At 36.0% G+C, this 25,188-nt stretch overlaps 1 protein-coding gene across 4 annotated transcripts in view; it reads left to right on the top strand.

Moving 5' to 3' along the window:
• FNBP1L (formin binding protein 1 like) overlaps nucleotides 1-24,956 on the top strand; it is a 59,999-nt gene extending 35,043 nt beyond the window's left edge. The window contains exons 3-17 of one of the 4 annotated variants that reach the window (XM_074599449.1): nucleotides 4,331-4,384; nucleotides 5,880-6,027; nucleotides 6,427-6,489; nucleotides 8,056-8,160; nucleotides 8,693-8,821; nucleotides 10,883-11,029; nucleotides 11,834-12,037; nucleotides 14,193-14,351; nucleotides 16,979-16,993; nucleotides 18,991-19,100; nucleotides 19,727-19,859; nucleotides 20,334-20,428; nucleotides 20,929-21,077; nucleotides 21,456-21,614; nucleotides 22,701-24,956. In XM_074599449.1, the coding sequence (XP_074455550.1) occupies nucleotides 4,331-4,384; nucleotides 5,880-6,027; nucleotides 6,427-6,489; nucleotides 8,056-8,160; nucleotides 8,693-8,821; nucleotides 10,883-11,029; nucleotides 11,834-12,037; nucleotides 14,193-14,351; nucleotides 16,979-16,993; nucleotides 18,991-19,100; nucleotides 19,727-19,859; nucleotides 20,334-20,428; nucleotides 20,929-21,077; nucleotides 21,456-21,614; nucleotides 22,701-22,708 (1,678 nt within the window). In that variant the 3' untranslated portion in view covers nucleotides 22,709-24,956. Of the gene's footprint in view, nucleotides 1-4,330; nucleotides 4,385-5,879; nucleotides 6,028-6,426; nucleotides 6,490-8,055; nucleotides 8,161-8,692; nucleotides 8,822-10,882; nucleotides 11,030-11,833; nucleotides 12,038-14,192; nucleotides 14,352-16,978; nucleotides 16,994-18,990; nucleotides 19,101-19,726; nucleotides 19,860-20,333; nucleotides 20,429-20,928; nucleotides 21,078-21,455 lie in introns of all 4 variants that reach the window. The other 3 variants (XM_074599448.1, XM_074599451.1, XM_074599450.1) reach the window with 3 other exon arrangements.
• The last annotated feature ends 232 nt before the right edge of the window (nucleotides 24,957-25,188 follow it).

Below are 25,188 nucleotides of genomic sequence, written 5' to 3'. Positions count from 1 at the left end.
TTATAGTGATGTTTCTGCAAGCCAAAACATATGAATTCTTAATGGTTCCAAGGATAGTCCTGCTTTGTAAACTCAAATTCCATGATACAATTTTTTAAGATTAATCTCTTCACTTTTTCTGATGATGTTACTAAATGCAGTTCATTGTCATTGTTTTCACCCAGTCCATAATATTGATGTGCAGTCACTGAGGCCATCAGAACCCTATTGAAAGTATTACTTCACATATAGATATGAAATGCTTTTAAGTACTTAACTACATTTTTTTTTAGTAACTTATGAAAGCTGCAAAAATTGTTTGCAGGCTCGTTTGTAATGTGATGTAGAGGTTTAGTACAAGCAGATACCAGAGTGCCCGAGCTGCTGCCTTAATACAAATTCTGCCATATTGTTGCTGCTGCTCCTGTTCTTTACCTTCTGTATTAATTGACTGAAGAAAACTTGAGTTGATAAACACGATTTTTATACAAATGTCTAAAATTTTGTGTAGGTATTTTATGTACGTGGCTAGAAATAATTTTAATTTATTAACTAGGGTGCTTTTTGAAACTTCTGGCTGTGTGACGGAGGTACTTCGTCTCTTAAAGATCAGTACTAGAGTCCAAGCTGGTATCTCACTGGTGTTGACCTGAGACCAATTTATACTGAGAAGAGAGGTCAATAAAATTGCAGGAGCAGCATGTGGTTAGTCCTGTATGAAATCTGCTTCCGGATGGCTGTAAGACAGAGTGTGGTAGAAAAAGTCGTACTTCCAGAGAGGATTAAAGTCATCAATCTACACTTTTCTAAGGAATTACAGAGCAATTTATCCTGTAGATTTGATTCAGTTCTGATGGTCTGCCATTACTTCTGCAGTCTTGTTCTAAACTAGTCCAGGTTCATTTTTGGATCTTGAGGATTAGACATACATTTAGATAAAAATGTTAAAGAACTTTATGCCCCCATAAAGTGTCCACTGGCTCCTCTTTGAAATAATGCTTCACGCTTCAGATCCACGCTCATACTAAGCTGCTTGTCAACCTCATTTTTTCAGAGATTTAAATCTAATTTATATGTTTTTTCTAAGTGTTGGTGTTCACTTCTTGGAAGAGTCATTTATGCTTCATTGTTCATATGAACACTGCTTCTTTCTTTGAACTTTAAATTCTACACTTCCTTGTCATTTCATTATTGACTTTGATTGTTGTACCTTGTGCAGTTATTAAATCTTAAATCCCGATCACACAGTGGCTCACAACTGTATGTTCCTGTGATCCTAAAATAGACAAGATTGACTAATGAAACTGACTTGTATTAGGAGAAAGGATTATATAATATGTTTGTCTTCCTGGAAACAGTAAAAAGGTGCATTAAAAAAATGAAATGAGAACAGAAATCAGCATGATAGTAAATAATCTATATTTCTGAGCCTCCTCTCCTGCCACTTTAAACTGTATTTTTTTTAGTAAGTGGTTTCTTTATTCATTTTTAACACCTCTGAAAGTCTTCCCTTGAAAAGGCTTTTGCATGGTTGCTTAGCTTACAGCATTGTATGCTTGTGATACATTTCACCTTCTGAATAAGGTGAATTTTAGGAATTTCCCATTCTGATGAGCAAAGCATAAATGTAAGGGAAAATAAACCATGGGAAACTTCCTTAGTGAAGAAGATTATTCTTTTATTTTTTTTCTTTTACTTGGGTTTATGCATTTTCCAAGCAAAATGTGTGTGTTTAATCCCTACTGAGTAGAATGTTAGAAGAGGGAGTGGATCTCTGGAACAGAGATTCTTGTTTTAACTTCAGTGAGGAAGTTCTTATAAAATTTGTAGATACTCTTTAAAGAAAGTCAGTGTTCTGTTTCTTAGTGCATTTTGAAGTAAAAAGGACTTGACTGTTTTATCATGGTTGTTCTTTCTGGTTGTAGTCTCTGAGGGTATGGAAAGAGACAAAGGGTCCACGCTTGCTATTTCCACACTGACTCCCTGCTCACATTTTGGTATATAGTTCATGACTGAACATAGTCTCATTAATTGTACCTTTGTACTGTAGAGATAATATGACTTCCAAATAAATTGATTTTAGAAATTGCACAAGATTATTTTAGATGAAAGCAGGATTAGCACCCTAGTTTTAATGATAAGGTAGTTCATAGTTGGTAACAACTGAAGTTACTCACGGACAATGGTAATGAGATACAAAACATGCATGCAAGATTTTGTTTCATAGAATTTTCTCTTATTCCTCCTCTCCTTTTTTCTGTTGGGGGTGTAGATTGTGTTACATAGTCCACTACTTTGCTGTTTTGGGGGAAACTGTTTTGGGCTATATTAATAATTAGTCTAAAAAGTCAATGGCCAATGGTCTCAATTACTACTGGACAGACAGATGGAAGAATTATATCCAGTGGCCAATTAAAAGACAACTGTTAAAGCAGCTCTATTAGGTTTGCGTTGCTTTGAACTTAATTTTGTCTTTGGGTGGATGTGTACAATAGTTCCATTACAAAATGTCATCCCTTTACACAATACAGAAGTTTGAATGAAGTCTACTTCATACCAGTTAAAAAGCAGAAGTTTCTTTGCATAGCCCAGGTCCATCTCAAGAAGGCACTTCAAGAAGTCTTCCCTGACAAGCTCAAGGCAAACACTCTGTCTCTTGAACAAAATGATTGGGTTGTGTGCGCTTGTTTTGTTGTTTGAGGTTTTTTTTTTCTTAAATGGAAGGTATGATTACTTAGAGATGTACAAGGGAAAAAAAATTGCCAGCATTATGTTGCTTCTATTTGTGGGTTGTAAAGTAAATAATCGACATGCATTATTTTCTGCTGCAATGTTAATTCACACTTTCAAATATTACTTTGATAGTTTAAATGAGAGATATCATAACAGGCAATCTGGTCCACCGTTTAAGCATTACTAGAAAGATTTCGATGAAGTGTTTGAAAATAGGAGAATTTTTGTGAGGGTGGGCATTGGTATTTAAGTAATGATCTATTTAATTTGAGTGAATAGATTTACTCAATTTAACTCTCTTTAACTGTTTGCTGCTTTTAAAACACAGAAACTGAGATGTTTTGCTTCTTTGACCTCAAAAAGCATGAAGGTTGAGGGTAAGCAATTTGAGAAAAATCCGGTGTCTTACCTGATTTTCTTACGTACAAAAAAGGATTCTTTATTTGCTGTAAAGTGACAAACTCTCACAGGGAAAGGAACTGTAGTAGTTTTTCTGTTTTATGGAAAAAACTGACAATTTTGAAAATTGCTGGAATAAAAAAATTGAAGGTATGAACATCCAGCTACTAAAAAGGAGAAGGAAGTTATGGATATTTTTTTTTTCAAGACTGACAACATGTATCCTTTTGAATTTCAAGAATTTTAAAAGACCTCATTGCTGTCAGAAAAACAATATTATAAGTCAAAGCAAATATGTGTACTCAGAAGTTTAAAGCAAAGGTTGACGTACAGGAAGATAAGAATTTGGAAAATCACTGGACGTTCTCTCATATTATGCCTCCTGTCTGTAAAATTTTGTGGCTTCATTTTATGTTCATCACAGGATTTGGGATGTTTGTAGCAATATCTGTAACAGCAAATATTTTGCAGTTGTTTGTGTAAGCAGTGTATGCCTGTGTTATGCTCCAGGGAAGAGTAGGCGATGTGGTTTGTATATTTCTTAAGGTGCTGTTTCTGCATTGTATGATAAGCAAATGAGTTTATATAGGTGTTCTCGGAAATTGGACTGTGATACCGTGTAAAGTGCTGGTCTCATGGATGGTCTTTTAGAGATTTTCTTGATTTCTGAAAACCTGATATTTACAACAGTGGTGCTAGGGCAAAAAGTAACATCTTTCCTGGAAAGAGGTGTTGCCTCTTCTGTTCCGGAAGTATCCGTATTGAAGATAATGGAGATGCTGTGGTTAAAACCTTCGACCTGAATGTACACTCAAAGCTTAAATCGGTCATGGAGTTCTATGCTCCTGTGTATAGCATACAGTGTGCACTATCTGTATGTTACACTGTGATCATACGTTTGCTTTTTTCTTGTCTGATAGCCTTCTTTTGCACGTGTGAAAAGGAAGTTAAATAAAGAACTCATTATTTTATGTCTAGTCACTGTGCAATAGAGGTTTTAAAATACTTACATTGTTCTAGGTCAAAGTGACTTAAAACTTTGAAAGAGCCGTAGATTTCTGCCTTGTGTTATCTAAAGGACCCTTATAAGATGATAGAGGGAATAGACTTGTTCCTGGAAGTAATTGAAAAGAAATAATTTGTTCATGCAGTTTTCAATGTGTATGTCTTCTCAAAAGAGACTCTAAAATAGCATCTTTTTTTCATTCTTCCTTAATAGAAATCTGGTTAAGAAGTACTGTCCTAAACGTTCATCCAAAGATGAGGAACCCAGGTAAAAATGTGCATTTCAAGTTCTTTGTATAAGAAACAAGGACTACAATATATTCTGTCCTTTCATGGATTTATTTTTTTTTCCTCTTTTTTTAAGATGAAGTATTTAATTGGTTAAGGCAACAAAAGAATTCTGCTTGGCTTCTTATAGTTCTGCTGTAATTCTTAAGCAATGAAACCTGAGTTTACTTCTATTAGTATTGTAAGGTAGTAAGCATGGCAGTTGTACTTGCTCTGTTCCAAATTAATCTTCAGCTAGCTGGAAGTTTGAAAGCAGAAGTTTAGTATGCTATGTTCAGTCTGGTATTATTTTTTTATAGAAAAGCAATTATGTCTCCTTAGGCTGTGCTTTTTTGCTTAGTTTAGTGGTGTTTTCCAGTACATTTGTACAGCATTTGTATACTGAGACTTGAGTGTATGCAAAATTGTCATGGTTTTGGCAAGAAGAGCTCTTAAAACTGCTGACTTGCTTTCACTCCGGTGACAAAATAAGTGAATGTCTAACTGTGGAGGAGGAATTTGTGCTAAAAAGCTTTATGATGATTTGCCAAAGAGGTGTTTGTTTTGCTGTCCATGTTCGTAGCCATTTTTTTATTTATTTAGAAAAACGCATTACTTTTTTTCTTTAGGGATAATTTCTCCAAAGGAAAGAAAGTGGGCAAGTTTCAGGTTGCAGACAGAGCACATGCTGTGCACAGAGTGCCTGAGAACTCACACTGTAGTTCTTTCCGCTATTTAGAGATCCTGGACCACAGGGAATGGGATTTCTAGTGCCAGGGTGGCATTTGAATTCCCCAGAGCCAAGCCTATGGAGATGGCAGTATTCCACAGTTCAAAGAGAGAAAGATGTCTATTTTAATGTGGTGCCTGTTTTTTTTTTCCTTTCTTCCCTTCCACACACATTTTCTACCCTTTGCCCCTCCTCTTCCCCCTTTTTTAGTGCCAGCCATAGTGGCACCTTACTTCCAGCCAAGAGGTGGGCAGGCAAACAGGCAGCTGTCTCCAGAGCTGATAGCAAACTTGTTCTGTAGATCATCCATCGGGATGCATATGAGTGGTATGATTGGCATGTTCCACCCTCAAGACTACCAAGCACATCATCTCTGCAGCAAGTTCAGCCTCCGAGCCTAGGGACGTATGTATACGTTCCCAAGCTCAGGCCTCTCAGTTGGCAGCTTAGGAGATGCCACTGTACTACAGGGCTTTCCAGGTAGTATTCTTCTTCTTTCTTTTCCATCCACAAAAATCCATATTCTTATAAAATGTATTTGAAGAGACGTTGCAACATATAGTAGTACATCCTAGGCTTAATGTAGGCTTTCCCAACTTGCATTTCTACTATAATTCAATTAGCATTAAGATAAGGTTTATTGTAAAATATGTATGATTGGTGTTTTTTTTTTTTTAATCAGGAGTACAGACTATACTAAAAGAAGTCTATTTAAACTGTCTCACTTTTTGTCTTTATATGTTTGTGCGTGTGTGCTTTCTGTCAGGTTTACTTCGTGTATTGCCTTTTTTAACATCCTTAATGAGTTGAATGACTATGCAGGACAACGAGAAGTAGTTGCAGAAGAAATGGGACACAGAGTGTATGGAGAACTGATGAGATATTCTCATGATCTAAAAACTGAGAGAAAAATGGTAATTTCTGTATTTTTACTTGATAATAGGATATCAAAATAGGTATGTCTTTTAACGAATTGGTGTATTTGTTTACCCAGTTTAATGAACTTGGCAATAAGTAGGTTTTGTAATACATTTGTCAAACACATTTAAACTTATTCTGTATTTTGATGTACTAGTTTGCTACAGTTATTAAACCTTGAAATTAAGATCTTGGGAGACTGCTTACTGGTAATTTTTTGCAAGTGTAGTTTTCATCTGCGATTCTGTTCTTAAATGATTAGTAATGTCTTCCACAGAGTACTGGTAACTGGTGGGAGATACTGCACATCATAGTGTGTCAACTGAAGGAGGGACTAACTAATGGTAATAGTACTAAAAAGATAAGTAAATTAAACTTATTTGTGGTGTTTTTAGCATCTTCAGGAAGGGCGAAAGGCTCAACAGTATCTGGACATGTGCTGGAAACAGATGGATAATGTGAGCTTGTTTTTTTTCTTCCCTATCTAACTTAATAATATACACTCTGTAAATGGAATTGTTGTCATCTTGCTTGCTTAGACTTTAATGTTCAGCTGTATTACTGAATGTCCAAATAGGACTTAGTAACATCCAAAATACAGTTCAGTGTGTTTGTAGTTCCCTGTTTAAAAAAAAAAAATCTCCTCTAAACAGCTTCTGTGTGTATGTTTGTGTGAGTTTTGGCTTTTATCCAGCGTAAAGGAATTTGTTTTTAACACGGGTACAGACTCCTTTGGTTGCTTCTCCGTGGGCTACTTTTTCTTTAGAGAGTAATAATAACAATTTATTCATATGAAGATGAAATCTTAAGTCACTGTATTTGACTTGAGTTTGAGGGCTTACATGAGGCCTGTTCTAGGATACTGCTATAGACTATTACACTTTCAGGAGGCAGAATTACTGTCTAACAGAGAAATGCAGGAAGTAAATTTCTGTAGAATAGATTATAAGCTACCTTTTTCTTGAGAGACATGCATTTAAGGATGAGAAAACATAAGATTCAACCAAGCGTGTTCAAGATGTGTTCTGATATTCTGCTGGTTTTGTGTCTTAGAAATTTATTATATCTTTGATCCAGATTACTGTGAAGCAGTGCCAGAGAGCTGAATTTCTATTTTGTTGTTGTGGACCCAGATAAGCGATGTCTTGCTTCAGTGTCATGTCAAAGAGTTTCATTCATGGTCATGGGACCAGAGTAGGAGCAGATGTGGTAGTTCTGGATGCTTCACCAAGATAATTCCCAGAGTTCACCTCAAACAATCAGTTGTGTTGCCTGCACTGTGTTTACTTGAGTGCAAAGTCAGTCTTTTAAATGCATACAGCCTTTAAGGGACACATTAACCTCAATTGCCTGACTTTGCACAGAAGCAGGAGAGCAGTGCTGACACATTCTGTTGCCAGTTTTTCACTAGAGATACCGACAGTTTTTCCTACAGCAGTTGTCTTGACAACAGCCGGGTATCTCGTACATCAATTGAATATTGTTGTCTGTGCTGCTTACAGCTACGCCAGTTGATAAGAATACTGATGATAATGGATGGGTATACTAAGATCTCATCATGTAGATAGATCCTTCAGACCACCTTCAAAATAATTTAGTTGAATTTATTCAATTAAAATTGATCACTGAAGAAGGGAACTTGAAAATTTTACTCATACAAGTCCAGGTTTAATTTTTTTGCCCCCTAACTTTTATTTGGGTTATTGAAGTCCGGCTAGAAAGTGGGCTTGACTGGTTATAATTAACTGCAGATCTTTGTAATAGGTTATTTTGTATTTTGATTATCTGATATTTTATAGCATAATTACAGTTGTTTCCTTCTTGGTACTTCAAGGAAACAAGTTTTAAATGAAAAGTTGAAATTTTTTGAGACTTGATTGCTGAGAGAACAGTGTATTTACTTAAAGGTACTTAGTGAATTGAAGATATTTAAATGGAAGCTTTGATACTTAGAATTCAAAATTACTGTACAGAACCAAAAGGGGATAGTGGCTATTGGAGCATTAAGTTTGTGGCTTTTGTAGAGCAAAAAGAAATTTGAGAGAGAATGCAGAGAGGCAGAGAAGGCACAGCAAAGTTACGAAAGACTGGACAACGACACTAATGCGACAAAGGCTGATGTTGAGAAGGTAAGAGCCGTGCCATTTCTTTCTTTACTCTCTCTTTATTATAATAAACATTTTATTTGTATGTTATCATCAGTACTGGAACAACATTCTTTGAGTATATAAAATTGTGTATAAAATATGCTTGCTTATGATGTGCAAAATCGAAGTTAAGACAGCACAGAGAGGGAGGACGCTTCATTAGGCTCGAGATGATGCTGTTGAGATGATGACTGTCCTTAAACAGGCAGGCTTACTGGTATTTGGTATCTTGTGGTATATATGTTCAATCACTTCCATGGTTTTTAGGATATGCGTTTAAGCGACATGGCTAAGGGACCTAAATGATCATTGTTCTCTCTGTATGTAACAAATTAGGTCTGTAGACTGTCAGTATGTATGAAGTCTCACATTCTATTTATTTCGGTTATAAGGATATCAGTTTTGATGACTTGTGATTAGTGTTTTTGCATAGTTAATAAAAATAAATCAAAATTATGCTGTATGTCATTGAAAAGCACAAGACATGTTTGAACTGATAACACTTTCCTACTAGGCTAAGCAACAGTTAAACCTGCGCACGCATATGGCTGATGAAAACAAAAATGAATATGCTGCACAACTACAGAATTTTAATGGAGAGCAGCACAAACACTACTACATTGTCATTCCTCAGATTTATAAGGTAAAATAATTAACAGAGAAAGTATGTCATATCTTCTTTTAAAGGAGAAGTAGATTTTAAAATTTAAAACATTTTTGAGATTGTACTGGATACTTTTATCAAGAAATTAGCATAATCTTGATACAACCTGTGTTTTATCATGAGGCTTACTCCTTACAGTAATTATGTTTAGGCTTGTAATGAAAATATTCTGTTGCATCTTCTGTGAAGATTTTATATTTTATAGACTCTTTGTTTAAATATTGCTGAAGAAGTGTGGCAAAATAAACATTTGAGACATCTGGGTGACACCAAACATTTAAAACAATCATTCTAATAAGGTTTGATCACTAGTTCTCTTGATATTTGTGTGTGTGAATGCTTTGACTCTTGCAGAGATGAAGGAAAGTATATAGCTAATGGTGACTATGTGGTTTAATGTATCTCACGTACAGGTATAAAATGGGTGGATTGGAGGCAGAAGTACTTCCCCCCACCCCAATTGGTCATTGCTTCATCGATACTGCCATCTAAAATGGCCCAAAACTAAAAAAAAGTTAAAGGTCAAATTAGATTCATACTTGGCATGTAAAAAGGGGATTTCTCAAGGTGCTTCATGTAACCATTTAAGTGGGGTCTTTTTAAGATTCTTTCAAAAATAGAGAGACTTTGCAAAACTAGTTTGAAGTAAAGTAGTTGGGGGGCATCAGACAACGGGGAGTTCAGAAGTGTATTGGCATGTACGTTCAGCCATTTGGGAGGCTACAGGGACTGTAGAAACTGATTCCAAAACGTGGAGTGAGGAAATGGAAAGTAAAAATACTGACTTTATTTGAAGATGTACCAGCTTAAGAATGCTTGATATTTTCCAGAAGCACAAAGGAGTTAATGTTTTTTAAAAACATTTTATTAGAAGGTCTAGGATTCCCAGGGAAAAAAATGCTTTTCTAATATTTCAAGTGTTAAGCAGCACTAGAGTAGATCTGACATTGGCACACTGATGGAGGAATTGTGGTCAACTCCCAAGAGAAACAGTTCGATCATTTTTGTTTGTAGCTTGGACCAGAGTTTTGGTTTATTGCTTTTATTTCTCTAGTCTTAAAATCCATTATCATTGTAAGATATTACTTATGTTTTTTGACATCTCCAGTAAGAGCAGAAAGGCCTAGTCCTACTTTCTCTTGGGACTGCATTTTTATTATTTCCTTGCAAATATTTGGTAACATTCTATGGGAAAACCTTGAGAAGAGGGATTTAGCATGACTAGGTTGTTGCTTTGTTTCAGGGAGGGGAAATTGGATGCTGTTTGAGCCATCTGCCTTTGTTAGAGCAGATATAGGAAAGATTCAACTTCTTAGTCTGTTTTTGATAAGCTGTTAATGTATGTACTGTTGCTTTTTGTTTTGGGGTTTTTTTTCCACCTTCAGTTAGGTGAAAGGTCCAGGGCTATTAATACTATTTCTCTTTAATTTGTTCTTTTTGTTGTGTTCCAGTAGACTTGTATTACAAATCTTATGTAATGGTATTCTTTTCTTTATTTTCTTGCACACTTCTAAAGGAAATGGTTTGTATTTCAAATCAGAGAGCATGTCTAAAAAGCATATAAATATTTCTAATTTTTCTTATTTTTTAATTATTGGTATTTATTGGACAACATAAAAATAAAAGCAAGACAGAGATATTTATCACCAGAAAGGAATTATTTGGAACTAGGAGAGAGTGAGGAAATGTAGAAATCAGTAGAATTTTTTTACTGTAGCTTTCATTTTTGCATGAAACAAATATTTTAAATTAAATAGGTGTCTGTAAACACTGTACACATGCTTTAAAAAAGAATAAGGAAAGGAAAGTCCAGTCATCTACATAATTTTTAAAATCAAATGTCTATGGGCATCATAAGTCTATGTCTGAAATGACTTGATTTTTTAACTTTATTAAGTTTTGTTTTCTTAAGCAAATAAAAATACTGGGAAAGCACAGAAATTCTGCTACACTGGTGACCCACAGTAGCTGCATACATCAGGATCGGGGGAAAAAAATCTGCAAATAAAAGCTTTATTTTATCATCCTTTGTGCTTGCAGCAACTTCAAGAAATGGATGAAAGAAGGACTATCAAACTTAGTGAGTGTTACAAAGGCTTTGCTGACTCTGAGCGCAAGGTTATTCCGATTATCTCTAAATGCCTAGAAGGGATGATCCTTGCAGCAAAATCAGTTGATGAACATAGAGTAAGTAGAATTGAGTAACTTTTTAAACGTGTGTGAGCAATTTAACTGATATGGAAGCTGTGGAGAGGGGAAAGATGGACTTAACCTGTACATTTGTATTTCTGTTATCAAGTATTTGTCTGCTTGAAAAGTGTTGTGACTTCAGTTTTAGCCTAAACGGTCACTTCCACTTTTGGTGTTTTTCTCTTCCTGTTTTATTGCTTTCTTCTGATCTGAAGCTATTTTGTTGCTTTCTCACTCTGTGATTTTGGACACATTGGTTTGGTTATCCTGAAACATCTTAGAACACCAACATTGTTGGTATTTTCTCCAGAATGTAGCATTAAATTATATAAAGGGTGTTCAGTTAAAAAAGTGTCATTCTATATCCTGTTTGATTGCAGCTACCGACACTTCTTTCTTACTCCTTTTAATACAGGCTTTTCCCTGTGCTATCTTACTACACTATTTTCTTAGTGCTACCTTCATTTCAGTACTAATGCTGAAGGATTAGAAGGTGGGGTCATGGTTGGGCCCTAAAGCATGTCCTGTTTTAAATTTATGATAAGCCTTGGGGGGTATTTGGTGAATTCTGAAGAGCGGGGTATGCTTTGATTCACACCCATAGTAACACTGCTGAGAAAAAAGAACGTAAGTTATCTTAACTTGATCTATCCAAAAGCATGCCTTTTGAGCGCTCTCTCACTTTCCTATTTGTGCATCTCTACAATTAGAGGAAAAATTTAAGTCTCTGCATTTTTCTCTGTCCAGTTCTTCGTGAGTTTGCTTGTTTTGCTTTTTAAACTCCTGAATGTTTATGTTTAGGACTCTCAACTAGTGATAGACTGCTTCAAATCTGGTTTTGAACCTCCTGGAGATTTTCCATTTGAAGATTACAGTCAGAATATTTACAGAACCATCTCTGATGGAACCATCAGTACACCAAAGCAGGAAGGAATGAGAATTGATTCAAAAACTACAGTGAGCAAGGCTAAAGGAAAGCTGTGGCTGTTTGGAAAGAAGCCAAAGGTAACAATTAAGAAATTACTATTTGGAAAATTCAAATGCGAAGATCTAGAGTGTATGGAAGCAGCGGTTTATTTATTTTAAAATAACCTTCCTCTTGCCTGGCACTGTCTTTTAAAATATGTGTAAGGAGATCTGAAGGTTTGAGTAGGGCTGCATACTTATATTAAGAATCAAGTTCTCACTGGGGGAAGTCTTCCAGTTTTTCTTCTAGTGATTTGTGTTGGGAATGTTTTTAATAGTTATTAGATAGAAGTAGCTTCCCATTTCTGTAACATTTCTAAGTTTCTGTAGAGACTTTCTATGATTGCATAGAAAAGGTGTTAATTGTAAATGTAAAAATAAGGGGAGGGGGAGTATGTTTTGGAATCAGGCAGACTTCAGATCTCTTTTATGCTACAAAAAGCAACCCCCTTCTAAATGTCCTTTCTTGTATTATTATATTAGTTTCAGTTAGCACTTTCTGTGCGAGATGCCTTCATGGATCAAGATTATCAATACATGCGTTAGCTATATAAATGAATAATGAAGCATATACATATTTAAATTTTATTCTAGGTCTTCATTTAGCATTGGAGCATATCAGTGACTCATTTTAATGATTCCCACAAATTTCGCTGTGGTTATTTTAATGCTCCAAGTCAGTTTCTGCCATTTATTATATGAAACTATTCTCAGAGCTTGTTAGTGGTAGGATTTATTTTCCACTTGATAGTATTCCAAGAAAGCAGATCTTTACAGAAGGCAAGGATATAGCTGATTCTTTATTCCCTCCTCAGTGTATTATGTAACCACAGTGGTGTGTGAAAATGAAACTGGATTGTTTACTTTTTATGTAGTATAATTAATGATTGATAATAGTTGAAAGGTATTAATGCATTAGCATATTTATTGCATTTGGCTGCAGAGGTGTTCTGAAATTAGATCTCGATTACCAGTTTGACAAGCCAAGACATCTTTCTGAGATTTTTGGAGAGGGAAGCTATGAAAATCTGCATTGGTTTTCAGTCTGGACCTTGGCATTTACTGGAGTTCTAAGACGTTCCTTATGACAACTAAAAAAAGCTGACAGGACTTTCCCTACTCTTTCTTCTCCCCAGTTCATTCACTTTGTGTGTAGCATTCAGAGCGTCAGCCTTAGTGTTTCCTGTATGGAATCAGAGATATCCATACGTGTATAGGTACTACGTGCATCTCTTCCCTGCGGTCCTGAAGGAAATGGAAGATTACGTCCCTTTTTTCCACCTGTTTTTGGGGAGGATGGAGGGGCGCTCTACAAAACAGCAGCTGGGAGCAAAATACTTATCAGGAGATACATATTTAATTCTAAATACTATTTACAGGTTTTAAAAGATATTCTTAAATTAGCTAATACAAAAATATGCTGATGTATTGTAGCTGGGGTATTCACAGTAGCCTTTGGGCCTTCATTTACCTGAAACTATGGCTGGTCTTGACTTAGAGATGTGCATTTACCTATTTTTGATGTTGTCAAAGACATAAAAGTCTTTTGGAAAGGTAATGAGTTGTGCGGCAGAGGAAATAGTACAGAAAAATCAAACTGTGAAAAAGCAGCAGAGATATGTGAGACAAAAAATGAGAGAAGCAATTTGAAAAAAGGGGAGGAAGAAAGTGGAGGAAGTTCTCGTGGTGATACTGATGGAGAATTCCACATAGCCATTGTGTCAGTCCAGCTTGACTACAGACATTGAGTATACTTTTTGTTTTAGTCATTCTCCGTAGAGGTACCTAGTGTTTCTATTTTAGCTTACCTGGTGGGGTACATCAAAACGTAGGAAGAACAGTGAGCAGGAATGCACAAGCTTCCAGAATGGCTGTAACTAAAGTTGGGAAAAGCAGAACCTCCTGTTTTACGAAAAGAGACAGGCAGCTTCGGGATCTTGTTAGGATCTTGTGGAAGTGTTGAATCAAAAGTTTTTTTGAATATTCCTTCATTTTCTGCACCAACCTGTAACTCTGAAGATTAATTCATGACAGAAACCTTTTAAAACCAATAGAATTATAGTGTAAATATGTCTGGAACGTTACAAGCTGTTTCTGTTTTGGATGGAAATTTTATTTTTGTAAGACAAAATTTTCATTTTAAAATCACTTTGAACATTTGGCTTATTTATTGCTTTCTTTATTTCCACATTAGCCACAATCCCCACCCCTAACCCCTACTAGTTTATACACATCCAGTACTCCTAATGGGTCCCAGTATCCCATATTCTCCATTGAACCAGTGCATTATTGCATGAGTGACATAAAAACAGGGAAGCCCAGAATTCCTTCTTTCAGAAGCCTCAAAAGAGGGGTAAGTTTGATAACAAGTTGAAATGCATGATGGGCTATGAACAGTGTGTTTGTGATGTGGCTTTTCTGATGCTCTTCACCCTCATTATAAGGCTTACTTTGTTGAAAGTAACACTTCAGCTGTAAGGTCACTGTTAGGGTACTTTGTTCCATATTATACAGAAGTTACCAACAGGTTAAAAATAAAATAAAATAGAAATACTCTTTATCGCATTCCAAGTACTTGTGCCTAAAAGAAAGGTGTTATAAAGAGGGTGCTCAGCATGTGTTTGATCCCTTTCTTCATTCTTGTTCACATTCACAAATGTTTTCCTACCACCATGTAACATATTTTTGCAGTAATTTATCATTGGGTTTATAGTCACCACGAAAAACATCGTGACAGATCAGATGTCTTCTTTGCTGAACTTTAAATTGAAATAATAGCAGTTGATTATGAGACACTGAACTAAGAAGGGAGAAATTTCATTTCTTTTGTACATCAAATGCTATAGCATATGGTGCTTGCAGATTTGGAAATACTGATTTTTTTGAAACATTATAATTTTTTAATGCATTTTATGATTAATCAGTTGTTCTTGTTTGTCCAGGGTTCTTTTGGGTAAAATTTTTGAAAAATTACTACCAAATGCCTCCTTCTGAGACTTATCAGTTCATTTACTAATTTATAGTGGCATATTCTGCAAATAGAATTTGTTTGGAAGACAATATAAGGGAATGTTAAGTGGTTTCCCAGCAACATTTATGGCACTGGTGATAAATATACTGGCATTTTCCTGTTACATCAGTGAAGTATAGGCTGCCCAGTTTATGTACATTTTACGATATTTATTGATCCAAATAATGAGGTAATTGGATGCATTTGATTATATATAATTCTGATATTTGAAAACAATATTGACTTGCTGTCTCATGTGCATCACGAATGGTTGACTACTGTTGACATCATGTTGGGGATCAAAGTACAACGTTATATTGCGGTAAAGTTATGATTTAGAGGCTCCCTTGCTGTCATTCTGAAATATAACTAGTTATGCTTAAAACTTACTTTCTTTAAGTCATGTTGTGGCATCTTATTTCAGGCCCCCAGGTATCTTGGAAATACCTTTTCTACCACCACTGCTTTTTAGAAAATTCTTGTCGTCCTCTAAGTATTTATGGAGGACAGTTTCTCCTTCCCCTTCTGAATCACTTATATTATAATTTGCTCTGGTCGTGAAGATAATGTTCCTTCTTTAATACTCAGTGACAAACTAACTGGATTAGATAGTTGTTGAAATGGCACAGGTCTCGATTACACCCCCTCTTTGTTGATCACTAAATGTATTGACTCCTGGCTCATAAATCAACACCTTGTAATATCAGTAGTTCTAGAACCTTTTACTGAAGCAAAAGATCGTCTCCTGACAACTACAGAATGCTAACAGAAAATTAAACCTTTTTTTTTTTTTAATTTTTGCAATTCATTGTTCATGTAAAAGTGAATGAATTTAATATAGAATAGTAATAGTATTCCGTAGAATTAGCAAGGATCACTAGTATCCTACAAATCTGGATGAACTCAAATATCCCACAATATCAAGCAATTAATCTCTGTGAATCTTCAGGATGAACATTTAATGTTTATATATTTTTAAATTCCTTGCAAGCATTTTAACAGACATCACATTATCACATATTGAGTGCCATTTCACATCTTGGGACTTTTCTACCGAAAATCTAAAAAGTTTCTACCGAAATATCATTTGTGAAGGTGCTTTACTTTCTGCATTGCTAGAAATCCTTATTTTGTGTGTGTGCCCCAATCAACAGCCTTAACAATTGCTGAGGGTCATAAATGATGTCGGAGATACATATTTATCTTCTAAGTTGCTTGGTGTTTCTCTGGAAAGGGTTATCTGAAGTCATTGAAAGCATGGTAGATCTTCAAAATGCTGTGAACATTAAACCCAAGATAACACCACCTGGCATCCCATGTTTCATTTACTTCCTCTAAGGATAAAGTCTTTAAATGTCTTTATTTTTATCTGGGCTAAAGTGTTTCTAGGATAGCACCAATGACTCAAATGCTGTTTTCACAAAGTAAAATAACTTAACTTCTAAACTTGAAAAATATCTTTGTTTATTGTAGTTTTACTGTGATAATAAAGTAAATATGTTGGAAAAATTACATTTGTAAAAGTGATGGTAGTGGATTGTTAGTTATAATTAACAAGTTATTTGCATATGGCTGACCTGTCCTTCATCATCATCAAATTCTGCTATTTTGTGCAATGTTGGCTGTGTGTTTGTTTCTTCTCCTACAATAGAAGTTCTTCAGCATATTATTCAAAACACTCAAATTCAAAAGTAGTTTAATGAAGTTGTGTATTAGAATTTCATAAGTTAAACTACCCATTATCACCTAGTAATTTTTAAAATCAGTAATTCTTAAAGCAGGAGTGCAATTCTGATTATTGTGTTATGCTTTTCTTGTGCTTGTAGTAAAATGTAATTTTTTTATAAATTAAAAATTTAATCCTTAAGTGATACTTTAAAGATACATTTTTAGGCATTAATCATTTTCGTAACTGGTCATTGCATGTGAATAATTTCCCGTTTCTTTCTGTTTTCAAATGAACTGTGCAGTGGTCGGTGAAGATGGTAAGCCCGTGTGCTGATCTGTCTGCTGTACTTCTGCTAAGATAGCATGAAAGTAATCTTTTGAAAGTGTTTCCATATCATAACTGCTTTAAGTCAGGTGCTGAAATACATCTTCAGATTTTCCACTCATACACGCAGTCTTCTTAATCATCCATGCTTAATGTTAAGATAATTAGACTTGTGATCTGGCTGCAACTAAATCCGTGATTTTTGAGTATTACGGTTGACCAGTGTTCACGAGTTGGTCATGATGGGAAATACTTGGGGATTTCTGTTTGTCAGGAAAGTTGTTAAAGCAGCATAAAATAGGTATATGAAAAGATTACAAAACTTGTGTAAAGGAGAAATACTGAATGCTGCAAAATTCACTGCTTTGAGTTTAACCAAAAAATTGCAGGGGAGATGGTGCTTCATGCTTAGGAATATTAGAAAGCTGTCATATTAAATGAAAACCCCACCGTAATCAATATTGTTGTTTTGCAGAGTAAAACCAGTAAAAATTCACAAAAAGACCTCTGTTCTTCTTATTATTGCTGTAGGATACTCTGGTTTTAACTGACCTGTAAGGAGAATGATATGGAGGATGTGATCGTCTTTTTGTTTCTTTGTAGTGTGTAAAAGCACCTGAAAGGCTTTTAATTATTTTTTTTTTTTTCCTCCAGAAGGAAACACTTCTGCCTTATTTTTGAAACATCATATCTGGAATTCCCTCCTTTTATGGTGTCTTGTATTCCCTTCTTAAAAAGCAGTGAGATTATGATTTTACAAGTACAAAAGAACCAAGGAGTTGAGGGCCAAGAAGATCTTAAGAGGGGCTATTAGAAACTTGGCACATGAGCCTGAGGCTGCTCGAGTCAAAATCGTGACAGTCGAGTTTCTGCCAGGTTTCTTCTTGACAGGAGAAATGCTGTCCAGTTCGGTTTGTCTCCAGGGAGGGTTACTGTAATGGCAAGTAATGGCACGCGGGTGTCTTGTGCTAAAACCAACTTTCTTAGGCAACTAGGACACAAATAATATAACTTCACTTTCTGTTATTAAATGTGTACCATATTTCCTTCTTAACGCTGTCGGTCCCTGTCGCCCTGAGGGGAATTTTTACAACAAACTTACAAGATGTGTAAAAATCTCTTCCCATGCTTTTCACACCCAAGTCCTTCCATCCTGTTTATAATCTTGGCACAAGTTTGCAATCAAACCTTTGCGGGTTTAGACTCATAACAATAGGTGGCTTTAAGTTTGGTTTTTTTAAAAAAAATAAAAAGTTTCGAAAGTAGGAGGTTTTTCCCCTCCCTGAAACATTATCTTTTATAATGAAAAAGGTGACTTGGAATATTTGAGAAAGTTTTGATCCAGTTTAACAAATTTAAGTCAAAATTTTGATGTTATAAAGGCTTTTTCTGTGTTCTAGGAACTAGTTTTACTTGAGGTAGAATGCATCATAGAACGAACTTTGTAAGTTGGAATGTTTTTTAGAAAGATTGCTGGACTTCCAGAAGAGAACTATAATAATACTTGGGAATTAAGATCCAAAATATAGTATTTTTCTTTTGATAGCATCCAAATTGCCACAGAACACACACTCCAGAGAAAGAATCAGTTATATACATATTATTATTATGTACGCATCTTAGATTTTTGTTTTGACTGAAATTACTCTGTAGTAATTAATTCTGTCCTTTCTAAATCTGCTTTAAGTGCAGTGGATGTAATAGGAGGTAGATGGCTCAGCTTTTCAGAAAAATAATCAAGTCTACAAAGTTTGAGTTACATCTGTGAGCCAGCTGTTACAGAAGGCAGAAAGAACCTTGACTGAATGACTACGATCTGGCAGGAAGAACATGCCTTTATTCTGTTGTGGTCTTTTATAGAGCTGTGTGTCAAGTAGAGTTTTTTAAAGGTCCATCCTGCTTCCAGTGACCACTGTCCGTGTGTGGGTATGTCACTTCAGCTGGCCAGGTACCCGCGTGTTACTTGTTTCACAGTATTTCTGCTTGCAGGGCCCTGCACTAGAAGACTTCAGCCATCTCCCTCCAGAACAAAGACGCAAGAAACTGCAACAGAGAATTGATGAACTCAACAGAGAACTACAGAAGGAAACAGACCAAAAGTGAGTGCATTTTTTGGAGGTTTGTCATGGTTCTCTCTCTGTCTGTTTCTTTTGAAGTTCTCTACTGAAGCCAACAGTTCTCAGAAGCTAGGAGAGTATATACTAGTCCTGGGTATTACAAAGCATTTTTTAGTTCATGGTTTATTGTCTGTAGGTTCTGTTAGCATTGCTGCCTTCTGCTTTACTATAATACACATTTTGGTCCTAACATTGCATAGGAAACATTGGATCTAAAAACATGCAATAAAAAAAAGTAAGTATCAATGCATAGGTCTGTTGAGCAAGAGAGCTGCAACTTAGTGCATTAAGAAAATAACATTATTAATATTTAGGAAATTGTGTATAACAAACAATATGGGAAATGGTATCGAGACCGGAGAGAGAAGAGTCAACAGTTGAAGCCCTTGTGAGCTTGTGCACAGCCCAGAAAGGAAGGCAAAGTGCTAAGATGACAGAATGGGAAAAGGATTTAGGCATGGGGTGGGGAGCGGTAGTTCCTCATGTCTGTGCTTAATATCTCATTGTGGGTCAGGATCTCATACACATAAACACTATTTTAGCTTTAATGAATCAGTACTGATGTAAGTAATTTTTTGTAATTATTGTCGGGTTTTGTATGTTTTTAGAGATGCCCTCATCAAGATGAAGGATGTTTATGAAAAAAATCCCCAGATGGGTGATCCAGGCAGTTTGCAACCAAAATTAACTGAGACTATGAGCAACATGGACCGTCTTCGGATGGAAATACACAAGAATGAGGTTAGACTCTAAAACAATTCCTTGCAAAATGCAAACGAGTGGTAAAATTGTAGTTTGCGTTATGGATTGTAAACATAGCACCCAGAAAAACTACTTGATTTAAGAAAGCGCTCTTGATACTGGAAAATATGGCACCTCACAAAAAATTGTATGTTTGTCAGGCTAGAATAAGGATGTACATTATTAAAGATGTAATCTGTTTAGAAGAGTTTCTTATTAATCACTCATTCTGAAATTCACGTGTGAGTACCGACTATTTTTTTCCTTAGGACTAGTATGGCGTATAGGCTAAGTATGAGGGATAGGTTCATGCTTCACGTGAAGTAACGATGAGACTTCACACGTGCGTGCAGTCTCTATGTGGCTGTCTACTCACAAGTAAACTGTTTGCAGTTAAGTGCATTTGTTAAATGGTATTTGCTGGTTTAGAATCAAGTTTTCTTTGACACCACTGTTTGTCTCTTTTTCCCCAAGGCCTGGCTCTCTGAAGTTGAAGGTAAAGTAGCAGCCAGAAGCGACAGGCGGCACAGCAGTGATATCAACCACCTTGTAACACAGGGCAGAGAGAGGTGACTATTCTCTCTCTACTGTTTTTATATCTTATGCTAGAATCGGTATACCTCTTTGATAGTTAACAGTAGGGGGTGGTTGTTACTTATTCTCTGAAAGTTTATGTCCTCCTAAAGGAAAATCTTAGTGGTTCTGAATTCTAGAGGTCACTTCATGTCATTAGGGTAACATAAAAAAATTGCGAGTCTAATTGAAACACCCACTTATTAAATAGCAGTGCCTTTTAAAGCAATCTTATTCCATTGCATAAGGTTCACAAGGGTTCCAGGTTCTGTAGAGACAGGTATGTCAAATTTATGTTTGTTTTTGTACAGAATTCAGTCCAAGGCTTTGTTAGATCAGTATTTTCAGAAAATCACCTCCATCAGTAAATATAAAAACTGCTACCAGCATTCCCAGAGCGATATCCGTGGTCTGCCCTTTCTGTGATGCACGTACGTTCTGAGTTGTAGAGGTAAGAACTCTTCAAAGTCCTCACGCTCCAATCATTGCCTTACAGCCCTGAAGGGAGCTACACGGATGATGCAAATCAGGAAGTTCGAGGCCCACCACAGCAACATGCACATCCAAACGAGTTTGATGATGAGTTTGAAGATGATGATCCATTACCAGCTATAGGACATTGCAAGGCAATATATCCGTTTGATGGTAAGGTTAACAACATGCACAACTTGACTATAAGACATGGAGTATTTGTTATAGAAGATAGGTAAAATGATTTGAAGTAAATTAACTGTATGAGCAACTATTTGCTTATAAGACCAGTGGAAATATTTTATAAATCACTTTAATTCATGAGCAGTACTTCTGTGCTGTTTTAAGATAAATATTAGTATGGCTATTGGCAAATATTCAACTTTACAAATTGGACTAGGTTTTGTCTGTAAGCCTGTTTGACCATATGTTCTCTTGCACAGATTTTTGGTTCTTCCTGTTTATATATAATCTGGAAACTATGCCCTGGGAAAAAGATGACTTGAAATTCTGTCTGAACACTGAGACTTCTTTGCCTCTTTTTTTCCCCAGGTCATAATGAAGGCACTCTAGCAATGAAAGAAGGGGAAGTTTTGTACATTATTGAGGAGGATAAAGGAGATGGGTGGACAAGAGCTCGAAGACATAATGGAGAGGAAGGCTATGTGCCAACATCATATATAGATGTAACGCTAGAGAAAAACAGCAAAGGTGCAGTAACCTATATCTAACAGTAAACTGGCAGCTTTCAATTGTACATTCCCCAGGGAAAATAGTAGAAAAATAGTAAGTTACACAGGTTCATGGAAAGCATTAGAATATCAGAAGTCAGCAATGGTCTGTTGTTTGGAATGTGAGTTTGCTATAGCTTTTTTCAGAGATGACCACATTAAATTACGCATTTTACACTGGTCTCTAATTTTGACCAATTTCTTCTGCTTTAACTGATCTAGTGTTCCTGCTTTAGAAAGCATTAAATACAATTCAGCTGTTAAACTGACAAAGACCAGGATTCCTGCTTATTCTATAGAATACTTTGGTTTTATAGAGAACGGAAAAATAACTTAGTTTTAAAGATCTCTAAGATTTACTGTTCCTACTTTTATGACTTAAACTATATGTTTAAAACAGAGGGGTTTTCCTCTAATAACTAACTGAACTCAGTTACTGAAAATTATTAATTTCCTTCCTTAGCAAATACTTGGCAGCTTTCACTTCTTAAACAGGAAAATGTTTTCTGATTCTGAAAGCTCAACAAAAATACTCAGGAAAAAACATCATGATTAAGAAGGACAGAAGGTCCACTGACCTGCCTCTCTCCTTCCTTTTCAGTACTTGTAATGTAGAATGTTGTGTATTTGACACAACTTCATTATTTTAACTCTAGATACCTTGAACAAACAAAAAAAGAGATCACGTGTAATGCTTGGTGACTTGCTCAAACCTCTCTCTGCTCCTGAAAAGGGAATGATTTTATATTCTTAATCTGTGCCTGGAAGCTAAGTCTTGGAATTGCATCATGTTTAGTTTGAAACCAAGCTCTTTAATGTACAGTAATTCCCCTCACTGTTAAATCACTGAGGATTGGAAACTGCATTGCACTACTGGATCAGCTTTTTTGTTTTTCTTCCCTAGTAATCTAAAAGCTGTGGCTCGTATTTCTAATGAGGGTTTGTGGAATTGAGTACAAGGCTAATGTATAGCCGCTGAGAAAGGCCTGTTAGAACTGAGCACGCTTCTCTGTCTTCTAAAGGCCTTCAGTAACTTTGTTCTTTTCTTTTTCCTCTTGGACTGCAGGTTCCTGAAGCGGGTTTCTGAGAAAATGGGCGAGATCTTGAAGGAGGTTACATGCAGCTGCTGGGGGCGGGTGGGGGTGGGTACTAGACTGGGAGGCCCAAGGGGAAAAGCTAGTTGCATGAATGCATGCAGACATACATTTAGTCACTAACACCTTAGCATCTCCATACATAGATAAGGATGTATTACAAATTCTTCAATTTGTGCAGGAAAATAGAGTTCCATTACCAGAGTAAAAAGGCTACTGCTCCTAAAATTGCTTTATTTTCGTTGTCCTAGGTTGTCTCAGATGCACAAACTACATTTGAGCTTGTGCTATGTTTTGGTTATCTCAATTATGCTCTCTTCCAACTCCTTTTAATTGGCAGTCATTTAGAACCATGTCAGTCATCAGTCTGCCTGTGCCACCTCCATGCTCGCCCTTAACCTCCTCCTGCATGCCTAGGACAGTCAGGCATGTCCGCATAACACTTTGACATCATTGCTTGTCTTATTTTATAACAAATCATTTTGTTTAAATATCTTCAGCACTAGAGTTTCATCCCAGTATCCATGTATGCTGCTATAACTATACCACTGCAACCATCATTACATTCCAGTTTTTGGCATAACTGATGAGACCATAATGTATTTGTGTTGATTTGGGGAAATAATACATCTCAGCTCTAGCCTACAATGCAATCAAGAGAAACTCCTAGAACTGTGGTCCATCTTCAGCACTTCAGTAACCTGTTGTGAGCACTGAAAACCTGGAACACCACCAGAGAGATTCACCACTGCAAGCTAATGACTGTTTTCAGAAGTCAACCACTTGCCATTCAAATGCTGCCTTAAACTCGAGTGCCTAAATCTGTTGTTTGCCAACACTACCACGTACAGTATCTCACAAAGGGCTTTGTGTCTCAGCTCTTTTCACAGTGCTGCAGCTGCTGAGGTAGCCACGGTAGGTGTTTTCTAGAGCTCTACTTTACTGGATACATGGTGCATCATGAATTTTATACATTGAAACGTGTATCTTTTCATTTGACTTTAATATTTTTTAAAATATTTTTATGGAAACTGTCTTTTAATTTTTGACTATGAAGTTCCAATTTTAATTACTGCAGTGCTAGTCCATTTCCAGGTGACACTTCATTGTATGGACCAGTTGAAATTTGAGTGATACTTCGTAATGATCTATGTGCACTTTTACTTGTAAACAAATGAAATTTGGATATGTTTATACGTGTAAATATAGTTGTCTGCAGTGCCCCTATTGCTTATGTTGTCTTGCCTCCCATTTGTGGTTCTATTAATAAATACATCATATCTGATTTATTAGGGTGATAAGAATTAGACTAGAGATGTTGGGGGGAGGGATACTTGTATCAAAGCAAGCTTGTCAACCCAGCCACCTGCTGTTTGGGGAAATGAAATAATAGTCAAAACATCCTGTTTTTCTGGGGTCTGAAGCAATATTTGGATGCAGCAGTGCTGGATTCCTTTTAATTTCAGTGTTATTAGGAACTGTACTACCAGTGAAAATGAATTTGAGTGACTTGTGTAGAGGTTTATTCCTTTTGTTATGTATACCACTATTACGCAGCTTGACCTAGTGTATTATGGGGGCTATTAAACTCTAAAGTTTAGATTTTTGGAGCTTGTATACAGGGTTATTTATATAATAATGTGACATTACTCAATACTGACAAAACTACTTAGGTAGTTTTTTGGGTTTGGGGGTTTTGGGGGGTTTGTTGGTTTGGGTTTGTTTTGTTTTGTTGTGTTTGGTTTTTTTGTTTTTTTTTTTTAAATCTAGCGCTTTTTTATTTTAAAGTTAGAAAAGTGGAGGAAATGTGATCTGTGTATTTTCTGCTAAAGGGCCTGTGGTTTGCCTGGCTAACAGCCTTGCAGGTCAGTAATAACACTTCCTGGTAAAGGACTAAATGTTCTTTTCACGCTACTGTTTGTTTGTTTTTCTAAAACCAGGATTTGCTTCCTTTGGAGGCAGGTTGCTTTCATGAGGGATAGTGCAACTTGTATGAGGGTTATTAAACATAGGAAAAAAACATTTGTACTTGCACAGCTAGTTATAAATCACTTATTCTAAAATTCTGAACGTGAGTTGTCTTAAAGAATCTTACATTTTTCAGTAATTTTTAATCCATTTTTTGTGCACATGTTGATTTCCTAAATGTTAAATGCTTTGTTTAAAAATAGTGTTCTCTGTTGAGAATATTTTCATGGAATAAAAAAATCTTTTCATGGTCTAAGTAATTAGCTTCCCTCTTTGTCTTCTGTTAAGACTGACAGGGCGACTTTCAGCATGAGGTCTGTAACCTCTCGTTATGGCGGTAGAACCTCTGCTGCCGTTGTAGATGGGGGGAACAGGTAATACCATTTTGGTGTTGGTTTTATTGTTAGCCAAATACTTTTAGATGCTGTAAGTAACATCTCACTCCAAAAACAGGCTTACTGTCAATGAGCACATGCAGCTCTAACCATAGTT

This window comes from Larus michahellis, chromosome 8 (genome assembly GCF_964199755.1).
Source record: "Larus michahellis chromosome 8, bLarMic1.1, whole genome shotgun sequence".
Taxonomy (NCBI): Eukaryota; Metazoa; Chordata; class Aves; order Charadriiformes; family Laridae; genus Larus; species Larus michahellis.
This window is presented reverse-complemented; position numbering and strand designations above follow the sequence as displayed.